General features: G+C 36.8%; 2 protein-coding genes across 2 annotated transcripts; one reads left to right on the top strand and one right to left on the bottom strand.

Moving 5' to 3' along the window:
* Window positions 1-2779: 2779 nt before the first annotated feature.
* Window positions 2780-13494, bottom strand: LOC124960519 (olfactory receptor 688). The gene is made up of 2 exons (XM_047519337.1): window positions 13473-13494; window positions 2780-3723 (listed from the first exon to the last, which is right to left on the bottom strand). The coding sequence occupies exons 1-2, from the start codon at window positions 13492-13494 to the stop codon at window positions 2780-2782; spliced, it is 966 nt and encodes a 321-aa protein (XP_047375293.1).
* A 4596-nt stretch (window positions 13495-18090) lies between these two features.
* Window positions 18091-19050, top strand: LOC124959522 (olfactory receptor 52K1-like). Its single transcript, XM_047517942.1, has one exon. The coding sequence runs from the start codon at window positions 18091-18093 to the stop codon at window positions 19048-19050; it is 960 nt and encodes a 319-aa protein (XP_047373898.1).
* Window positions 19051-19164: the final 114 nt, after the last annotated feature.

Consider the following 19164-nt stretch of genomic DNA (forward strand, 5'->3'; position numbering starts at 1 on the left):
CAGGGATGCAAGGTTGGTTCAACATTCGGAAATCAATAAATGTCATTCACCATATCAACAGACTTAAAGTTAAGAATCACATGATTATTTCAATAGATGCAGAAAAAGCATTTGATAAAATACAGCATCACTTCATGCTCAAAACACTAGAAAAAATTGGGGTAGTGGGAACATTCCTAAACATTATAAAGGCCATCTACGCTAAGCCCATGGCTAATATCATTCTAAATGGTGAAAAACTGAAAGCGTTCCCTCTAAAAACTGGAACAAGGCAGGGATGCCCTCTTTCACCACTTCTATTCAACATCGTCCTTGAGACTCTAGCCAGAGCAATCAGACAAACCAAAGAAATTAAAGGGATACGAATAGGAAAAGAAGAACTCAAACTATCCCTGTTCGCTGATGACATGATTATATATTTAGAGGAACCTGGAAATTCCACCAGAAAACTTTTAGAACTCATAAGTGAATTCAGTAAAGTAGCAGGTTACAAGATCAATGCTCATAAATCCAATGCATTTTTATACATAAGTGATGAATCTTCAGAAAGAGAAATTAGGAAAACTACCCCATTCACAATAGCATCGAAAAAAATAAAATACTTGGGAATCAATCTCACAAAAGAGGTGAAAGACCTCTACAATGAGAACTACAGAACAGTAAAGAAAGAAATTCAAGAAAACCTTGTCCGGGTCTTTAGCCCCCTTGTTCTTCTCCGCCAGCGACAAGGGAAGGGAGCACTCCCCAACAAGGCCAGACCAGGAAAGGTAGGGCCGACTGACTGCCCACACCCAGCCCTCTGGGCGGATGACAATCAGACACATCAGAGAGACCAGTCACAGCAGGATCTTGTTTATTGAGGAAGTCACACAGCTTTTATGTAGGGTGGAGGCTAGGCGGGAACCCATCAGCTTAAAGGTCAGCAAGGGGGGGGTGCGTTTCAAGCAGGGGAGAGTCCCATAGGACTATATGGCAAGCACGAGCTGATCACATTTGTGGAACTGTTGTTCATGAGGTTGCCCCACTGAATTTTCCCCACTTTTTTTTTTTCTCTAGCTTCCATATATGAGAGAAAACATACAATGTTTGATTCTCTGAGACTGATTTATTTTGCTTAACTTGATGTTCTCTCGTACCATTCATTTCCCTATTAATGACATAATTTCATTCTTATTTATGGTTGACTGAAACCACATTGTGTATATATACCACATTTTCTTTCTTTATTCATCTGTTGATGGACACTTAGTTTGGTTGCCTAACTTGACTATTGTGAATTGCATTATAAACATGGGTATGCATGTGTCATATAATATCATATGCTGACTTTAATTCTTTTGGATAAATACTGAGGTGTGGTATAGCTGGGTCATAAGTTGTTTCCATTCTTAGTCTTTTGAGAAGCCTCCATACTGATTTTCATAGAGGTTGTACTAATTTATAGTCCCATCAACAGTACAAGTTTCCCCCCATCCTTGCTAAAATTTATTATTTGTATTGATGATTATCATTATAATTGGAATGCGATGAAAGTCCCTTCCCATTATTAACTACTTACTTTAGTATGGTACATTTTTCACCTGTAATAAACTAAGGTTTTCACATTATTACCAAGGTCCATGTTTTATTCAGATTTTCTCAATTTTTACCTAGCGTCCCATTTTGTTTCAAGGTTCCATTTAGTTATCTCATTGGTTTTAGATGCCATGTCTCCATAACCTCCTTTAGATTATGACAGTTTTTCAGACTCTCCTTATTTTTTGACACTTTGACACCTTTTAAAATTACTTTTTGGACATTTTTTGGGAGTGTCTTTCAGTGGAATTTGTCTGATGTTGTTCTCATAATTGGATTGTATTGCATGTTTTTTGGAAGGCCACAGAGGTGTCATGTCATATATCATATCATATCATATCACATCATATGTCATACCATGGATTTGTATTGACATTACTGTTAATATAAACTTGATTACGTGCTGAAGTAGTGTTTGTCAGGTTTTTTCATTTGTAAACATTACTCCTTTTCTCTTTTGCATACTCTACTCTGGAGAAAAGTTACCATGCTCTTAAGATTAGAAGATTATGCTCCACTTACTTGTGGGTGGCATATGTACATAACAACATTTGGAATTCTTCTGCCTGGGGAATTTGTCTATTCTCTCTTATTTATTTATTAAATAGTTTATATCAGTATGGACTCATGGATATTCATTTTTTATTTCAAATCTTTACTTACATTCATATAATTAAAGAGGTCTCCTAGAGTGACTCTTTCTAGAAGATTTAAAATCTATTGTTTATCATTAGGCAGAAAATTTGCCACCAAATTTTAAATGGAATTTTATTAAAAAGGAATTGATATATAATTTCCCTTATTTTATAATCTTAGTTTTCATTTTAAAAAATCAATAGTGAAGTTGAATAGCGAGAAAGGGTTTATAGCAGGGACTCTAGAGCCTAATTGTTGGGTTCAAATCTCAGTCTTCAACTTCTTTCTTATTTGACCTTGGGCTAGTTTTCCCAACTCAGCTTCCACATATTCGAAATGAATAAATAATAACTATACTTGATTCAGAGATTTTTTTACAGGAATTTATATTTGTGAAATGCTTACAGCAGTGCCTTGCACATATTACTACATGCTATATGAAATAAGTTAATTGAATTGATGTTCCTAGCAATTGGGAGAGTTGAAGTTTTAACAAAGGACTCTTGGGCATCAAAGCCTTTTCTTTTTCTGCAATACTGCATATAATATTCTGTCATGTAAAGTTGGCTTATTTCCTAGACATATACTCACTCAAGCCAAACACCCTCTGGAAGCCCACTCTTAGCTCCTGGGTCCTGAGGGCATATACCATGGGGTTAAGGGATGGAGGGATGACAATATGTAGCACATTGAGAAGAACAGGTATGAGGGGAAACTTTTTTCCTGAGAGGTGGGTAACAGATACTAAAATAATAGCTGTGTAGAAAAAGAGAATTAGGATAAGGTGGGAACTGCAGGTACTCAGGGCCTTAGATGTTGCTTCAGCTGAGTTCAGCTTCAGTACTGAGTGAACAATCAAAGCATAGGAAGCAAAGACCAGAACCATGTCACTCCCAACCACAAGCCAGGCCAAGGCCAACTGGTAAAACCTGTTAATGGTGATGTCATCACAGGCCAGACTAGTGACCCCCAAGTTAGAGCACAGGCAGTGGTCAATTTCATTCTTGGAGTGGTAGTGTCTCTGGGCAGCCAGTATAGGTACTGGAATGGTCAACAGGCCATTCCTAAGCACCATGGACAGTATGGCTCTGATTACAAAAGGTTCAGTAATTATGGAGGGGTATTGAAGGGGATAACAAATGGCTATATATCTATCCAGTGCCATGCAGAGGAAGATGCCTGACTCCATGCACATAAAAGAATGGATGGCATATATCTGAGCAAAACACTCAGAGAGGCTGATGGCCTTGGAATCAAACCATAGGATGGCCAGGATCTTTGGCATGCTGGTGGTAGCCAGGCCAATGTCTACCACAGCCAGGATACCAAGGAATTGATACATGGGCTGGTGCAGGGTAGGCTCATGGTGAATGGTGATTAAGACAAAAAGATTAGCAACAAGAGCTAGGAGGTAGAGCAGAGCCATGGGTAAGGACAGCCAGTGCTGCCACTCATGAATGCCTGGAAGTCCCATCAGGATGAATTCAGACACTTGAAACCTTGAGCTATTGGCTGTACACTGGGCGATATCCATATCATGGAATGTCTTGTTCTCAGTATGTGCCTGTGGATTCAGGAGAAAATGAATATGGCGTTAGTTAGCTCTGCAGAGGGTAGAGGAATAAAGTTTACCCACAATAACTTGGTCCCTTATAATATAATGCATTCTCAACTCACTTGAGAGACTTGGAAAATGTTCAAATAAGGTCAGAAAGACCAAAATAGATTCTAAAATAAAGATTTTAGTGGAAAAAAAGTGAAGATCTACTAGCTTTCCCCCTAGAAATTCTGAATGGATTTTTATATGGTGAACATGGACTCAAAGAAAGATATATGTATATTAGATAGAACCCAATTATCAGCCAGTACAATTAGAGGACGGAGGTAGTGTTTCAATTTGGGGGATCTTAAGCAAGAAACTAAGTAGTCATAATATAAACCCTGACTGCTTTTCTTTTAAACAGTGTCTTGTGATTGGCAAATGCTTTCTAATATAAACCATTTAATCACATCTTCACCATTCAACTATTTGCATATAAGAAATGGAGATTGAAAACATAATAAGTGATTAAACTACTGCAAAAAAATGAAATATTTTGCATTTAATACCATCCTTCCCATAAAATTGCAGCCAACAGGTCAGTATCCATTAGGAACATCACTTGTTTCCTCCTCTGAATATGAAAGTAATGTTAAATGGACCTGGAGGATATTATGTTAAGTGAAATAAACCAGATGCAGAAAAACAAATACTGCATGGTATCACTCATTTATGGAGTCTAAAAGGGGAAAAGAAAGGAATTCGGTCAACAATTAGGTTGATCAGATTAATACTGTGTGCACATATGAATGTAGCACTGTGAATTCCTTTATGTACACCTATAAAGTACTGTTTATAAAAACAATTAATAGATGGGGGGAGGGCCAAGGAACTAGAGGAGAGGGACATGGTGGAGGGAGAAGAGGAGGAAGGGAGGAAGTATTAGGAACTGAAATGGAACAAATTATATTCTGTGCATGTGTGATTATGTCAAAGTGAACCCCACAATTAAATATAAGTTAATGGTATAATGCACTAATAAAACCAAAAAAGTTGCTCTCACAGAATTAGAGAATAAAATAGTGTGACCAGAGACTGGGGAAGGGAGCGGGTGGAGTGGTTGGATGGACAGAAGTTGATTAATGGGTACAAAGTTACAGTCAGATAGAAGAATTAAATTCTCATGTTCTGTTGCCCAGTAGGTAGATGGTGGTTAACAAAAATATATTATATATTTCAAAATAGCTAGAAATGTAGGTTTTGAATCCGTCATCATAAAGAAATGAGAGATAGTTGAGTTGATAGATATGCCAATTACCCTGATTTGATCATTACACAATGTATACATGTATTGAAACATCACACTGTACCCCATATGTAAAATTATTATGGGTCAATTAAAAATAAAATAAAACTTAAAGTTAATGATACAATTTAGGTGGTTGGTGGGAGTATGTACTTAAAATTCTTTGTAATTTACTGTATACATATAAATTTTTCATAATAAAGTATTAAAAAAATGAAAAAAATTTATTTGTTTACTTATGTATTTATTTACACTGGTGGTTGAATCCAGACATGTTTTACTACTGAACTACATCCATTGTCCTTTTTATTTTTTATTTTGAGACAGGGTCTCACAAAGTTTCTTAGGGCCTTGCTAAGTTGCTGAGGCTAGCCTCACAGGTGTGCACTCCCATGCCCAGATAAAAATAGGGTATTTAAAGATGTATTTTAAAGTAATTTTATTAGTGAAATATGTAAGAAGAACATTACCAACAAACTTTCACCCATGTCCAGAGTTTTGTATGGAAGAGTTTAGAAATATAGCAGGCATTTATTACATATAGTCTTCTTTTGTTTACATTATTTCTTGGCTTTTCCTGGGCCTTTTAACACTTGATTCTCTTCATTTTTGATTGTGCTAATTCTTGAATCATTGGAGAATATTTTCAAGTAATTGTAATGCAAAATGCACTTGAGCATTATGCTTGGGGAATACTTTAATATCTGAGAATTCATTTAATTACCTTTATCTGTGAATATCACCTTACCTTGTCAGATGTGTAGGTATCAATATCACCTCTTCCAAATCTCATGGCATTAAGTGTAAATTCAAGGCTCTACTGTCACCATCTCTGAGAAGAATGACTATGACATATGATAAGGAAAAACAAAACAATAGCACTTTTAGAAAATAGAAATGAAGAAAAATAGAAATAAAAATCCTAGCAACCACAGGCATCTTTAACATTTAAAAGGATTTACTTTTCAGCAGTTTTACAGAGTTGACATTTCATGTTCATAGGGGTTTTCATCCTCTGCTTTCCCCTATTCATTAAATAACTTTATAAACATTTTGATTCTTTATAAATATATTTTTACTGACAACTAAATGTTATCAAGTGATTTAGTAACATTTTCCTCAGTTTTGTTTGGTTGTCTGTACATGTTACAAAATATCTGATTATTTGGATACACGTATATTTTATCTTTAAAAAACTTGATAATTGTTTTAAAAAATTTTTCAAGGCAGAAAAAAAAGTTGCTTGCAAACAATATTTCCTCTGTAAATACTGATATCTCTTAATCTTTGTTTCATGTCTCAATAGTTTTTCTTTATGATTAATGTAAAATAATTATGATGGCATATGTCAGTTTTTTTGGTTGACTTCAGTGGGAATTCAGCTAGGATTCATACTCATTATTTGTTGTTTTTTAGGTTGCATTTCTTTTTATCAGGCATAATTGAATAGTCTTGTTTGGAGTTAACGTTTTCTTCTTGGAAACTTGGATATAGAATTTATTCCTCTAGATCCCTTGGTTTATCACTTATTCACCAACCATGTTAGAGCTCAGCCCCATTTCTCTCCTATTTCCTGGTTACAGATGTTAGTCCCACAAAAATGAAGAGCTAAGAGAAGCTGGGTGCAGTGGCACATGCCTGTAATTCCACCAATTTGGGAAACTGAGGTAGGAGGATCCCAAGTTCAAAGCCAGCTTCAGCAATTTAGCAAGGCTTTAAGAACTCAGTGAGACCTGTCTCTAAATGAGATATAAAAAAAGGGCTGGAGATGTGGCTCAGTGCTTAAGCACCTCAGGGTTCAATCTCTGGTACAAAAAAAGAAAAGAAAAAAAAAAAAAAAAAAAAGAAGAGAAAAGTGAGCCTTGGAAGCCAAAGATAAGTTATGTAATCAAATTCAGAGATCAGTACAGAATTATAGGATATGAACTCTACGTCCTCACCTCTCAACACACAAGCCATTAATTGGTTTACTTACTAGTTAAGGAGGGTCTATGAAGAGGCTCCCAGCCTTCCAGTGTCTTCTATAACTACTTCTACTTTCCTGGGCTACAGCTACTTATGTTCAGCCTATTGTCCAGAACAGATGGCCATCCTTGCTTGTCACCCCTAGAATTTGGGATTTTAGTATAAATCATGCCCTTGAGATGTTTGGCCTGGTGTGATGCTTTCTGGGCCCTCCTCACTCCATTCCATGTATCCTCGAGGGCCTAATGCTTTTAATATTGCAATGGGAATAAAGTGCTCTTTGGGGTTAGCCAGGCACCTTCTGGGAACATACTCATTCAGTCCTGGTCCCAGAGGCAGACTACCAGTTTAAAGAGCTTTTCACTCCAGGTTTCTCATGCATTAATTCAGCCCTGCTTTTTGATCATGGTTCTCATTATAGGAAGGTTCTGAAGTCTCCCATTTAAAAATATACCTTTACTCCATAGCATTTTCAGAGTTACGCCTATTTCCAGCTTCACAAATTTTATGAGAAACCTCTAAGTTTTACTTCTTTTCTCCTGAATACTTTTCATCTCACTGCAATTTACTTTTGTCTCAGCATCTCACAAATATTGTTTTTGCTAGTGCCTCAAAACAGGCTGAAATTAAAATAGGAATATATAAGGAATATATAAATAAGTGAGTGGAAAAAGACAAGTAAAAATAAAGTAGTGTGACAGTATTAAAATCATATAAAGAAAAACATGGGCAAATGTAACACACCTGAAAAAGAAGAATAGTTAATAAAAACAAAACAATGTACATTTTTTTTTAATGCATGGAGTATGGAGAAGAGAGAATAATTAACTGCACAAATCTTTCTGTTGTGTCAGAGTTTTTGCTGATACTCCAAGTTGGATGTTAGATGTTTATATATTTTCAAAAGAATTGAGATACACATCTCTACAGAAGTTGTTGAGTGACTTACAATCTGGGCTGCTACGCCTTGACTCTTGCTATTTATTTTTGAATGGACAAACAAATAAATGAAAAACATATATATGAATAAAGGTTTCAAGGCAGTCTGAGGATAGTCTGGCATTGCAATTTACCAGTGTCATCTAAGTTGCCTGAGCCTCCATAATGCCACCTAACCCTCCAACTTGAGCCCTTATTTCTGTGTAATAAAGTATTAACAACAATCCTTTCATGACTTTCTGATTATGAGGGTTGTTATGAAGATTACGTGAAATTAACTGATCCATCATTGGAAAATAACTAATCCATCCTTGGAAAGTGTTTTGCAAATGGAAAGATTCTTCAAGGTTAGGTGTTATTACACTGATCCTTCAGGGTGGACACAGTGGGAGATTGGGTTAAATTATTAAAGCCCTCTTCTGCCTTTGTCTCTCTCTTACCTCTTCCAATTGGATAATTGCTTCAATCTGAATCAGTGGCCACTGTTGAGGAAGGGTGAAGTAGTTTCTCCTTTTGGAGGTTGTCTATAGTCTCCTATTGGGTAAGTTTCCAAGCCTAACTCTTAGGATGGTCTCTCTTATAACATGGATTGACCTGCAGGTCTGCCATGCTACCCAGTATCCACTACCCTACAAGGGTGGGTGGGCTCATGGTTTCCTGTATTGCTTTACTCCTAATGCTTCTAATAAGTTGTTTTTCAACATGGATTCATAGGCAAATTTCCTTAAGTCATTATTCAGACCATGGTTGAGAATTTTTTTTATATATGCAAGGCTCAGCATATATATGGATATATATGCCCTCTGACTGACTGTATCTTGAATAAAACATTTATTAAGCATCTACTATATGGAGAGCTCTCTATAAGGCTCAAAGAAGGTACAAAACATGTCAGATTTCTTGTGCTCAAGAAGTGCATTTTTGTTAGGCAAGCAAACAGCAAAAGTTCATTTAGATTTAATTAATTCATTAATTGGTTATTTGCAACTGTTTTTCTAGGGCAGTTTCTATCATTCATTTTCTTCCTTTTTTAGCAAGAAAGCCTTGCCACATAGATCGGTTTTTCCATGGGCATATGATATTTCAAAACATGCTTCCTTTTGATTGACACAGCATGTTTTGCAACTTATCTCAGTAAAACTTTATTATTATTACTACTCAAAGAATTGTAATGCAGGGAGATTTCACAAGTTTTTTAAATTCTCATAGAATTTCTGGCATAGAATAAGACTAAGAGGGAGAATAGTGCAATGATTATTTAGATTTCCAAGTACTTGGATACTAGCTCCTCCAGTTACTTAAAAAGCTATGTGGATGGGGACAAGTTCTATAATTACCAGTGCCCTAGTTCCTTATGTATACATTGGAAATGATATTGTACCTGTCTCACAAGGTTATTATAAGGAATAAATTAGAATATACACTCCATCATAATCATCATCATCATCATCATCATCATCATCATCATCATTGTTGTTTCTGGCCTATAAGAAGTTCTCAGCAATTTTAAACGTCAATTCATTAATATTATTGAGGACTTCTGGTACAAAATGAAACTTTTACTTTAATAAACATATTGTTTTTACAAATTATGAAAATTATATGAAAAGCACATAAACATGTAAGAGAAAGTAAATTCTCTTAAAGTAATAAACATTTTTATTTAAAGTAATAAACATCTGTTGTTTTCTTTTCCAAATTATATGGAAAGCACATAAATATGTAAGAGAAAGTAAATTTTTATAAATGTTATTTTTAAAGGTTTCATATTCTAGTGTTAGAATGAACTTTTTAATGAATAATTTTTGGCTTTCTTTAAAACAGTTACATGAATGATATGAATCTACATTGGTGCACAACCATAGAAACTAAAAAATGTACTCCAGTTGTGTACAATGAATCAAAATGCAGTCTGTAAAAATTAAAAAATAATAATAATAAAACTATTTCCCTTGGATATATTTGTAAAAATACAATGGTTAAGAAAATTTGAATGTTTATGAACATTTTGATAAATTTTGCCAAATTGATTTTGATATGTTTGTGCCAATTTACAGACATACCAGCTGTGTATATTAAAGACTGTCAATCTTAGGGTGAAATCTATAGTCAGGGACATTTTATTTTATTTTTCTATTCTTACTTATTTTCTAGGCAATAGGAAGTTTCATTGTGACTTTAAGGTGCATATTTTGATTATGAGCTGACATTTTTTATGATTTTACAGGCCACTTTTTTTTCCCCTAGTAAGTGGTAAATGCGGATTACAATCCAGGTCTATTGAGAGCCAAAACTTCTTATATATTGCCTTTGTCTTTTAGCCATACGCTCTTAGGCATAATATAAGTACTCATTTAAAAACTGCATGGATGAACAAATGAACTAAAGACTTTCCAACATTGTTAAAATGTGTGATATTAATTTTATGACTGTTTTATATTTCTGTATTTTTATATTTCCATAGTTTGCTAAACAGTGTTCTGATTTTAAGATTATTTCCTTTGAGTAGAATTTCAAAAGTAATACAAAGGATACAATGATCTTAAAATTTTATTTTAATAGTAGTTTATTATAATTTTTAAATTTTAATTTAAGATATAATAAATGCACATGATTAAAAATTCAAATAAAATGAAAAACATAATGAAAAATAAGACTACTGTACTTGAATTTTTCAAATTCCTTTCCTTTCTTCCAGGGGCAGTCACTAATCCAGTTTCTTGGAAATCCTGGCTGATAGTGTTTTTCTGATAAATGGGCTTTGTTAATTTAAGGGATATGATATTTATTTCTAGTTCTTAACTTAAAAAAAATCCAGCATTGATGAATTCAATAGCTATATCTCTTTTTAGAAGTCTGGATCTATAATTCAAACGGAAGGACTTCCTGCTGTCACCACTGCTTGAGTATCTATAGATAGCCCCCTCGGGTTCAGATTCCCTGAGGCAGGGGTTCATTTGCACTCTCTGGCAGATATTTCTATGTTTCCCAGTGTGTCCAGAGGAGAGCCCAGTTTCAACTTTTCTCAAATTGTTCTCCAGATCTCAGGTCTTTGTCTCTGCACAAACAAGGATCCTAAAGGAAAAGAGGGCCAGAGTTGGAAGGAACAAAATAAGGAAGCAAACATAAAGCGGCTGAGGGAGGAGAAAGAAGGGAAGGGGTAATGGGGCAACCGGGATAGAGACCTAGGAAAACAGAAGTGCTTCCTTCCCACCCCTTCTGGCTGCTGGGTTACTGTTTGCTTAGAGGTCCAGGAGAGATTCTTTCTGAATGGAACTGCCTGCCCTCTGTAGCCACTTCTATTCTCCTGCCAATACTTCTCTTCTATGGCTTTGGTGCTGAGAGTACATTTATTCTCTTCTCTGGACTTCTGTTGATGTCCAGATTGGAGACCCAAGATGGGACCTTTACTACTGTTCTCTAGGTCATCAATGAGGCTTTCCCTAGTTCTCTTCCTGTGTGCCCCAAGACTTTCATTTTTTTTTTTTTTTACCCCCATCTCAAGTGACCTTCATTGATCTGAGGGGGGTATCAAATTCAAACTGTGGATGGAAATACTCAGTCCCATTTTAAAATTTATTTTTAATTGACAAGAAATAATTGTGTACATTTATAGGTGCAATATGATGTTTTGATTCCTGCATACGATATGAAAAAAATTAAATCAAGTTAACATATCCATTATGTCACTATTTTATCATTTTTTTTGTATGTGGTGAGAATGCTAAACATCCATTTTTAGTAATTTTGAAATCTATGAATGTTATTGTTAACTGTGGTAACCATGTAGTGCAATAAATCACCGAAATGTATTCCTCTAGTCTAAGACTCTGAATCCTTTGATGAATGTCTTCCCTTTCTCCGTCTGTCCTTCTTTCTTTCAGGCTCAGATAACATCGTTCTACCATTTCTATGAGATTGGCTTTTTTAGATTCCACATGTAAGACCATATATTATTTGTTTTTCTGTGCCTAACTTATTTTACTTTGAATAATGTCACCCAGTTTTATCCATGGTGTCTCAAATGACAGAATTTCCTTCTTTTTAAAGACTATATAGTATCCCTTTGTGCATAATGACCACCCTTTCTTTCTCCATTCATCTCTTGATGGACACTTAGGTTGCTTCCATATCTTGGCTATTGTGAATGATGTGAAATGAATATAGGAGTATGCATCTTCGACATACCAATTTCAATTCCTTTGCTGAATCATGTGGTGATTCTATTTTTGTTTTTTAATGAACCTCCATACTATTTTCTAAAAATGCTGTTCAACTTTTCTCTCAAATGGTGCCTCATTTGCGAAGGCTTCTCTGATCCCCACAGACATAATTATGTAGAAATCCAGTTAATTTTGTATTGACTTTGTATCTTATTATTCTGCTTAATTCTCCATAAGGTATTTCTCTCTACAAGGTGTGGTCACAGAACCTTGCTTGTATTTCTGCTTTGCTGATGGTGGTGCTTTGCCCTAGTTTGTTGTGTATCTTTTACACGATCCATTTTAATCTCTGTATTTCTTTCTCTGACCTTAAAAGGAACTCAGAAAAAAATTATTTTTTTGTATAAAAAATTATCCATGCAAGGCAAGGACTCTTGACTGTATTTGGATCAGACTTATTGCAATCTCTTTATGTTTTACACAATTTTTGACTTTAGAGGAAGGTGTTAAGAATTTCAGTCTTGTGGTCCACATGACTGGTCCACATTTTTAAAAAATAAATTTGTCTTGTTTATTTTTAAAGAACATTGTCAGAAAGTATAACATAGACATAGAAATAGGCATAAATCATAATATTCCCTGAATGAATTTTTAAAGTGTGAACATGCAAGTACCCAGTGCTCATATTAAAAAAAGGTAGAAAGCTCTTAACTCCCCATAATACCTCCTTATGCCCCATCTCAGTTACACACATTATTCAAAGTAAAACACTACCAAAAAAAAAAAAAAGAATAAACAAAGGCTAGCTGAAAAAAAAATAGAATAATAGAATAGATAGATCTAAGATTTTCAAGTAGCAGGAAGTTATTTAGAATGCAAAGCAATGAAATATATATTTATCTATCATATTCACAACTGATGAATCACAGAAACAATGTATAAAAATGATCCACATTTAATATCTCTGTTCTAAGACTTTTCTTTATTTTTCTGGGCCTTAATTTCTGTTACAGTTACCTGTCCATGTTAGGTCCTTTTGGATTGGTCTTTGTATTGCTTTTTTAAAAATTCTTTTTTGTTTGTTCTAATTAGGTATAAATGAGAGTAGAATGCATTTATACATTTTGATAAATCATATGTAGATGGAGTATAATTTCTTATTTTTCTGATTGTACATGTTGTAGGATCACATTAATCATGCAGTCATGTATAGACATGAGGTAATAATGTCTGTTTCACTTGACTATCCTTCCTACCCCGCTATCCTCTTCCCCTCCCTTCACTCCCTTCTAGTTAATCTAAAGTAACTGTGTTCTTCCCTAGTGCCATCCCCCTTTTGTGAATTAGCATCCACGTATCAGAGAAAACATTTGACCTTTGGTTTTTTGGGTTTGTCTTATTTCGCTTAGCATGACATTCTCCAACTCCATCCACTTACCTGCATTTACCTTCAAATGCCATAATTTCATTCTTCTTTAAATCTGAGTGATATTTCATCATATATATCATATATATGTGTATATATATGTATATATGTGTGTATATATATGATATATATATATATATCACATTTTCTTTATCCATTCATCTGTTGAAAGACACCTAGCTTGTTTCCATAGTTTAGCTAGTGTGAGTTGATCTGTTATAAATATCGATGTGGCTGTGTCACTGTAGTATGCTGATTTTAAGTCCTTTGAGAATAAACTGAGGAGTGGGACAGCTGGGTCAAATGGTGGTTCCATTCCAAGTTTTCTGGGGAATCTCCATACTGCTTTCTATGGTAGTTGCACCAATCTGCATTCCCACCAGCAACGTATGAGCATACCTTTCTTCCCCACATCCTTGCCAACATTTATTGTTGCTTGTATTCTTGATAATTGCCATTCTGATTGGAGTGAGATGAAATCTTAGAGTAGTTTTGATTTTCATTTCTCTAATTACTAGAGATGTTGAGCATTTTTCCATATATTTGTTGATCAATTTTATATCTTCTTCTGAGAAGTGTTCAGTTCCTTCGCCCATTTATTGATTGGATTATTCATTTTTTTGGTGTTAAGATTTGTATTGCTTTTGTTGCTTGTCTTGCCTATTTCTTTCTTCTCCACTGGGTTCTGGACTGGTGTTTTGCTACATTGTCATACCTGTCTTCTGCTATCTCAGAGTTGTTATAGCAACATCTGGCAAAAATTCACTATTACGAAGCATAACTTCTTGATCAGAAAACTGGGTGTTTCATGTTGGTGTTTATTATCTTGCCTCTACCTGAAATGACACCTGCTATATATTCTCATTTTCTCTGGAAGTAATCATTACCTTAAAACAGCTCTACTGAGGATGACCAGATTCTGGGTAGGATCATTCCCAGTCAACTGTGTTCTATTCTCTTCTGATAAGGCCTGTGTTTACCTCTGTCTCTTTTGAGAAATGATTGTCATTCTGAAAACAAGAAGTCTGGTTCAGTTCTGAATTATAAATTTCTAAAAATTTGCTCTTATTTTTCCTTTAGCTTCATAAAAATAATTTTTTTCAGTACCAGAAATTTCTTTATGGACTTGAAGAACCTGTGAAAAATCATGCATTCTTCCATGTCTTCTCTTATGTAAACTGAAAGAAATCATAATGTAAAGTAATGTAAAGTAATATTCTTGAAAACCCTCCCATAGATTAATCTGGCACTATTATCAGAAGTGACTTTTGTGACTGAGAGGAGAGTCAAAAGTAGAGAGACTGATTAAAAAGGGTCAGAGGTGTCAGATAACATATGGATAGCAATACCTACAGGACTTGGGCTAGCCTCAGACCTACCATTTCAAGGCTAGGCACAGGAAACACTTTCCATTTTCTACAGTCGTTTTTTTTTTTTTTTTTGGTCCAAATTCTCTCTTCTCATAAAGACTGCCACGTATTAATTTTATCTTCCTTTTGTGGTTTCCTATCTCACTGGAAGTAGTCTAGGCAATGTTCTGTGCTGGTCTTAGGGGTGCCCTTCTCATTTCCCTCCCTTTTTCTCCACCCTCCCTAGCTCAGATCTTTCTGGACCATCATCAGGTTGGGTGGTCCCATTCCCTATGGCAGGAAGTCTCTTCTTGCTCTTGGCTGCAGGGCCTTTGTGCCCTCTTGGCAAGTTACTCTGGAGTATGCTATTCAAAATATTCCCTTCTGGGTTTGTTCCCTGAGGTCTCAATAAAAACAAAAGAATTTGTTAGAATTTTGTTTGAAGAGGAAGCAGAAGGACTAATTGGTTTCTAGGTGGTAGATATTTCCCTTCAATCCCTGCAGACAGTATTTGAAGAAGTGCCCATTAAATACCCTGTTCCTGGGACTTGCCTGGTAGCTTAACTCTCACCCCTCTGGTAGGTCAGTCGTTGCAGCTCTTTGGTGAGTAATGGCTAAGGGTAGGAACAAGGAAGAGAGATACATATAGGCTACATGTACATATTAACTTTCCCTAACTTTTCTGGACAATCAGCCTTCCTGGGGTAGAATTGTACGCTGTCAATTTTAGGAGGAAAAATAAAAAATACAGGCAATATTGTGCACCTGGTCAGAAACCTATCTAGACCTTTGGTGGAACAAAGGTGGAAAAGGAACAAAGACCTTTTATGGAACAGGCAAGGGAGGGATTAAGTATGTGAGAATTCCTCACTGCACTGCAGCAAACATTCATTTAGTCCTAGATTAGAAATAGGCTATTTGGAAGAGTGTTGCTCTGTGAAGCCTACAGGGTTTATGAATTCACCCCAATCACAAGTCCCTGACTTCTCTGGTTCCTAGACCCACTGCTTCTCTTTACCTGTATCCGTGATAGAAGTAGAGGTTTTGAAGTTACTGGGTCAGATGTTTCTTAAGGCACTGGATATAATAAAGGAAAATTTCTGAGTCCCAAGAGATAGTTGAGACATCAGGTATAATTTCTGACAGCATTCTGGGAATGAAGGCTTAAGGATGGACAGGTTTGAGGATAACTTGAAGCAGATGTTCTGGTGATCAGAGCCACATCTCTTGACACTCCTTACACTTTAGGGTTGCTGGGAACAACGTGTTATTGGAGAGAAAGCAGGGAGCATTGTTAGGGGGAATATGGTGTTTTTAACTGAATACAGCTCCTGTTCACTACACGGCATCCACCCATGAAAGTATCTGGTTATCTTTGCATTATCTCTCAGCTTTGAAAGTTTCTGTTATTCTTAACCAGACTGTTCCCAATACAGTGTTTATTATAGTTCAGTGAAAATAAAAATAATAAAAATAATACTATTTTCAGTATTTGACAATTTTTACATATTACATTTCATTTAATTCCCTCAGTGCCCTTGTGAGGTAGATTTAGTATAATCATTTTGCATATGATAAAATTAAAGTGTCCTAATGCTCTTTTAAGGTCACACAGCTGACATTTGACAGAAAAGTTGCCCTGAACCAGGATCTTGACTTCTGGTCAGAAGTCTATTCCATGACATTAACACTCTAAGTCCACCCATACCTTCCCAGCCTTCACACCTTCTGCCAACATCGCCTGGTCCCCTTGGCAGCTGTGATTGAAGACATGGGGAATAATCATGTGGTTTCTATTGGAGAGAAAAAAGAAACTTTCTTGACCATTTTAAAGCTGTGCTGTTTCTTTCTTGGATTTGTTCCAGTCTGACTTCTTTCCGTCATGCTCAGAGACCTCTTTTGCTATCATTGAGGCTATAAAATCAATCTGGCTATTCCTTTTTTATGCCTAGAGTGTGAATTGGTGAATCACTTATCTTATATTCCTTCTTGGACCTAAGATCCAGGTATCTGTGTGTCCTTGTGTCTGTCTCTTGCATTCAAGGATTGTGGTACTTGAGGTTATTAAGATGTCAGAAAGACATAATCTCTAAGTATATCCTATCTGCCTTGTTATTTAACACCTTTGTATTGTCCTTGATGGCTGAAGGGGCTTGAAGGTTCTTCCCTGGCCTTCAGGAGCCCTTGATTACACCCTGACAGGGTGATGTTGTCTAGCTTGGAGGCCAGTGGATGCGAGCAGTGCACTGGTTCACTCACACAGAGCCAGGATACTGGGTATCCTGACCTCAGTTTTCTAACACTTTAAATGAGGTATTAAACATGGCTCATCCTCGGGATGTGAACAATGTAAGCTCTTAGTGTGATAACCTGAGGAGAGGAGCAGGAAGGCACATCTGCCAGTTTTCTTTCCTGCTCTCATGAAGGTGACTGTGATGCAGAATGCTTTGACCTTCATGGCACTGTTGTTACCAAGAGCCTCTGTTTCCTGCAGGTCACCACACTGATAAATGTGTCCACCCCAGTGGAAGGAGGGGAAGATATGGGAGATTGTGAAATCAGACAGTTATGGTGATATTGGGAAGAGAAACAAGTGATATGGATAGGAATAATCCAAGGAAGAGCCAATCAATGTTGGAGTCATCAGGGAGCTTATGTTTTTCTGTACTCTTGGCATTCAAGTGAAGTTTGGAAGAGTAGGATGTCTCTAAGGGATTTTCTAATGTCAGATTTTTGGTGGTTTCAGATGAAATTTAGTGGAATAAAGCCAGAGGATCATCTGAGGTCAGTGCTGATTAAATCAAACAGAAGCATGCAGAACTTGGGAATATGAGTTTCATGGGAATGGTTTTTATTCAACAATTCCTGGGCATCTCCTTAAATATGGGTGAATGTATTGCCCTGCATTCCACATATTGTGGGATATGTAACCTGGAACCTGGTTTCTGAACTTCCTGTTCAATGTATTTTCTACCAACTTGCCTCTTCTGTGTTTGAAGATTTTGCAGAAATATTGACTGATCTGAAAATTATTATTATTATTTACTTTTTCTCTGAGAATTGTTGGGGAAAGTGATGTGATGGTGGTGGTGTAATGAGACCATGTATCTTGAGTTCCCAATTTCCACATTATTGCATCTCACCTTCCTGCCTTTCTTTGCAGGAGGCCCTTTGTTCTTCCATGTGGGGTGATGGCCGTGATTTTTTCCAACAGTTCTCATCTCTTCCCACATACATTTTTCTTGGTTGGCATCCCAGGACTGACTGCTGCCCACATTTGGATCTCACTTCCTTTCTGTTTCATGTTTCTCTTGGCACTGACTGGAAATGGCATCCTGCTTTTTCTCATCTGTACAGAGCACAGTCTTCACCAGCCCATGTTTTTCTTTCTTGCCATGCTCTCTTTTGTTGACCTGGTCCTCTCCCTTTCCACTCTGCCCAAGATGTTGGCCATATTCTGGTTTGGTGCTACAGCCATCAGCTTCTACTCCTGCCTTTCCCAGATGTTTGTTATCCACGCATTCTCTGCCATGGAGTCAGGGGTGCTCGTGGCCATGGCTTTGGACCGCTTCGTGGCTATCTGTAATCCTCTGCATTATGCAAACATCCTGACCCCAGTTGTTGTCACCAAGATTGGAGGTCTGGTGCTGCTGCGAGGTGTGGTGTTGACCATCTTCTTTCCTAGCTTGGCTCGTCGACTGCCCTACTGTAGCTCACACACGATCGCGTACACCTACTGTGAACATATGGCACTGGTAAAGCTGGCCTGTGGGGCCACCACTGTGGACAACCTCTATGCTTTTACTGTGGCAGTCTTCCTTGGTGTGGGGGATATGGCTTTTATTGCCTACTCCTATGGACAGATTGTGAGAACTGTGATGCGTATTCCTTCACCTGAGGCGCGAGCAAAAGCTGGCAGCACATGCACAGCCCACGTCTGTGTCATCTTCTTCTTCTATGGACCTGGCTTTCTCTCTGTGGTCATGCAGCGCTTTGGGCCACCCACAGCCTCTGCTACCAAGGTCATCCTTGCTAATCTTTACTTGCTGTTTCCTCCTGCATTGGATCCCGTTGTCTATGGGGTCAAGACCAAGCAGATCCGGGAGCGACTGTTCACAATTCTAAGCCCCAAACAGATTGATCTCATTTGAGCATGATTCTCATCAGCTGAACCTCAGGGGCAGCGTGGCCCTCTCCCAGGCAGCCGAAGCCCCACAGCTCAGGTACACTTGTCTGATGGGGACAGTGAAGAGAAAGAAAATGGA

This window comes from Sciurus carolinensis, chromosome 11, assembly GCF_902686445.1.
Source record: "Sciurus carolinensis chromosome 11, mSciCar1.2, whole genome shotgun sequence".
NCBI classification, from domain to species: domain Eukaryota; kingdom Metazoa; phylum Chordata; class Mammalia; order Rodentia; family Sciuridae; genus Sciurus; species Sciurus carolinensis.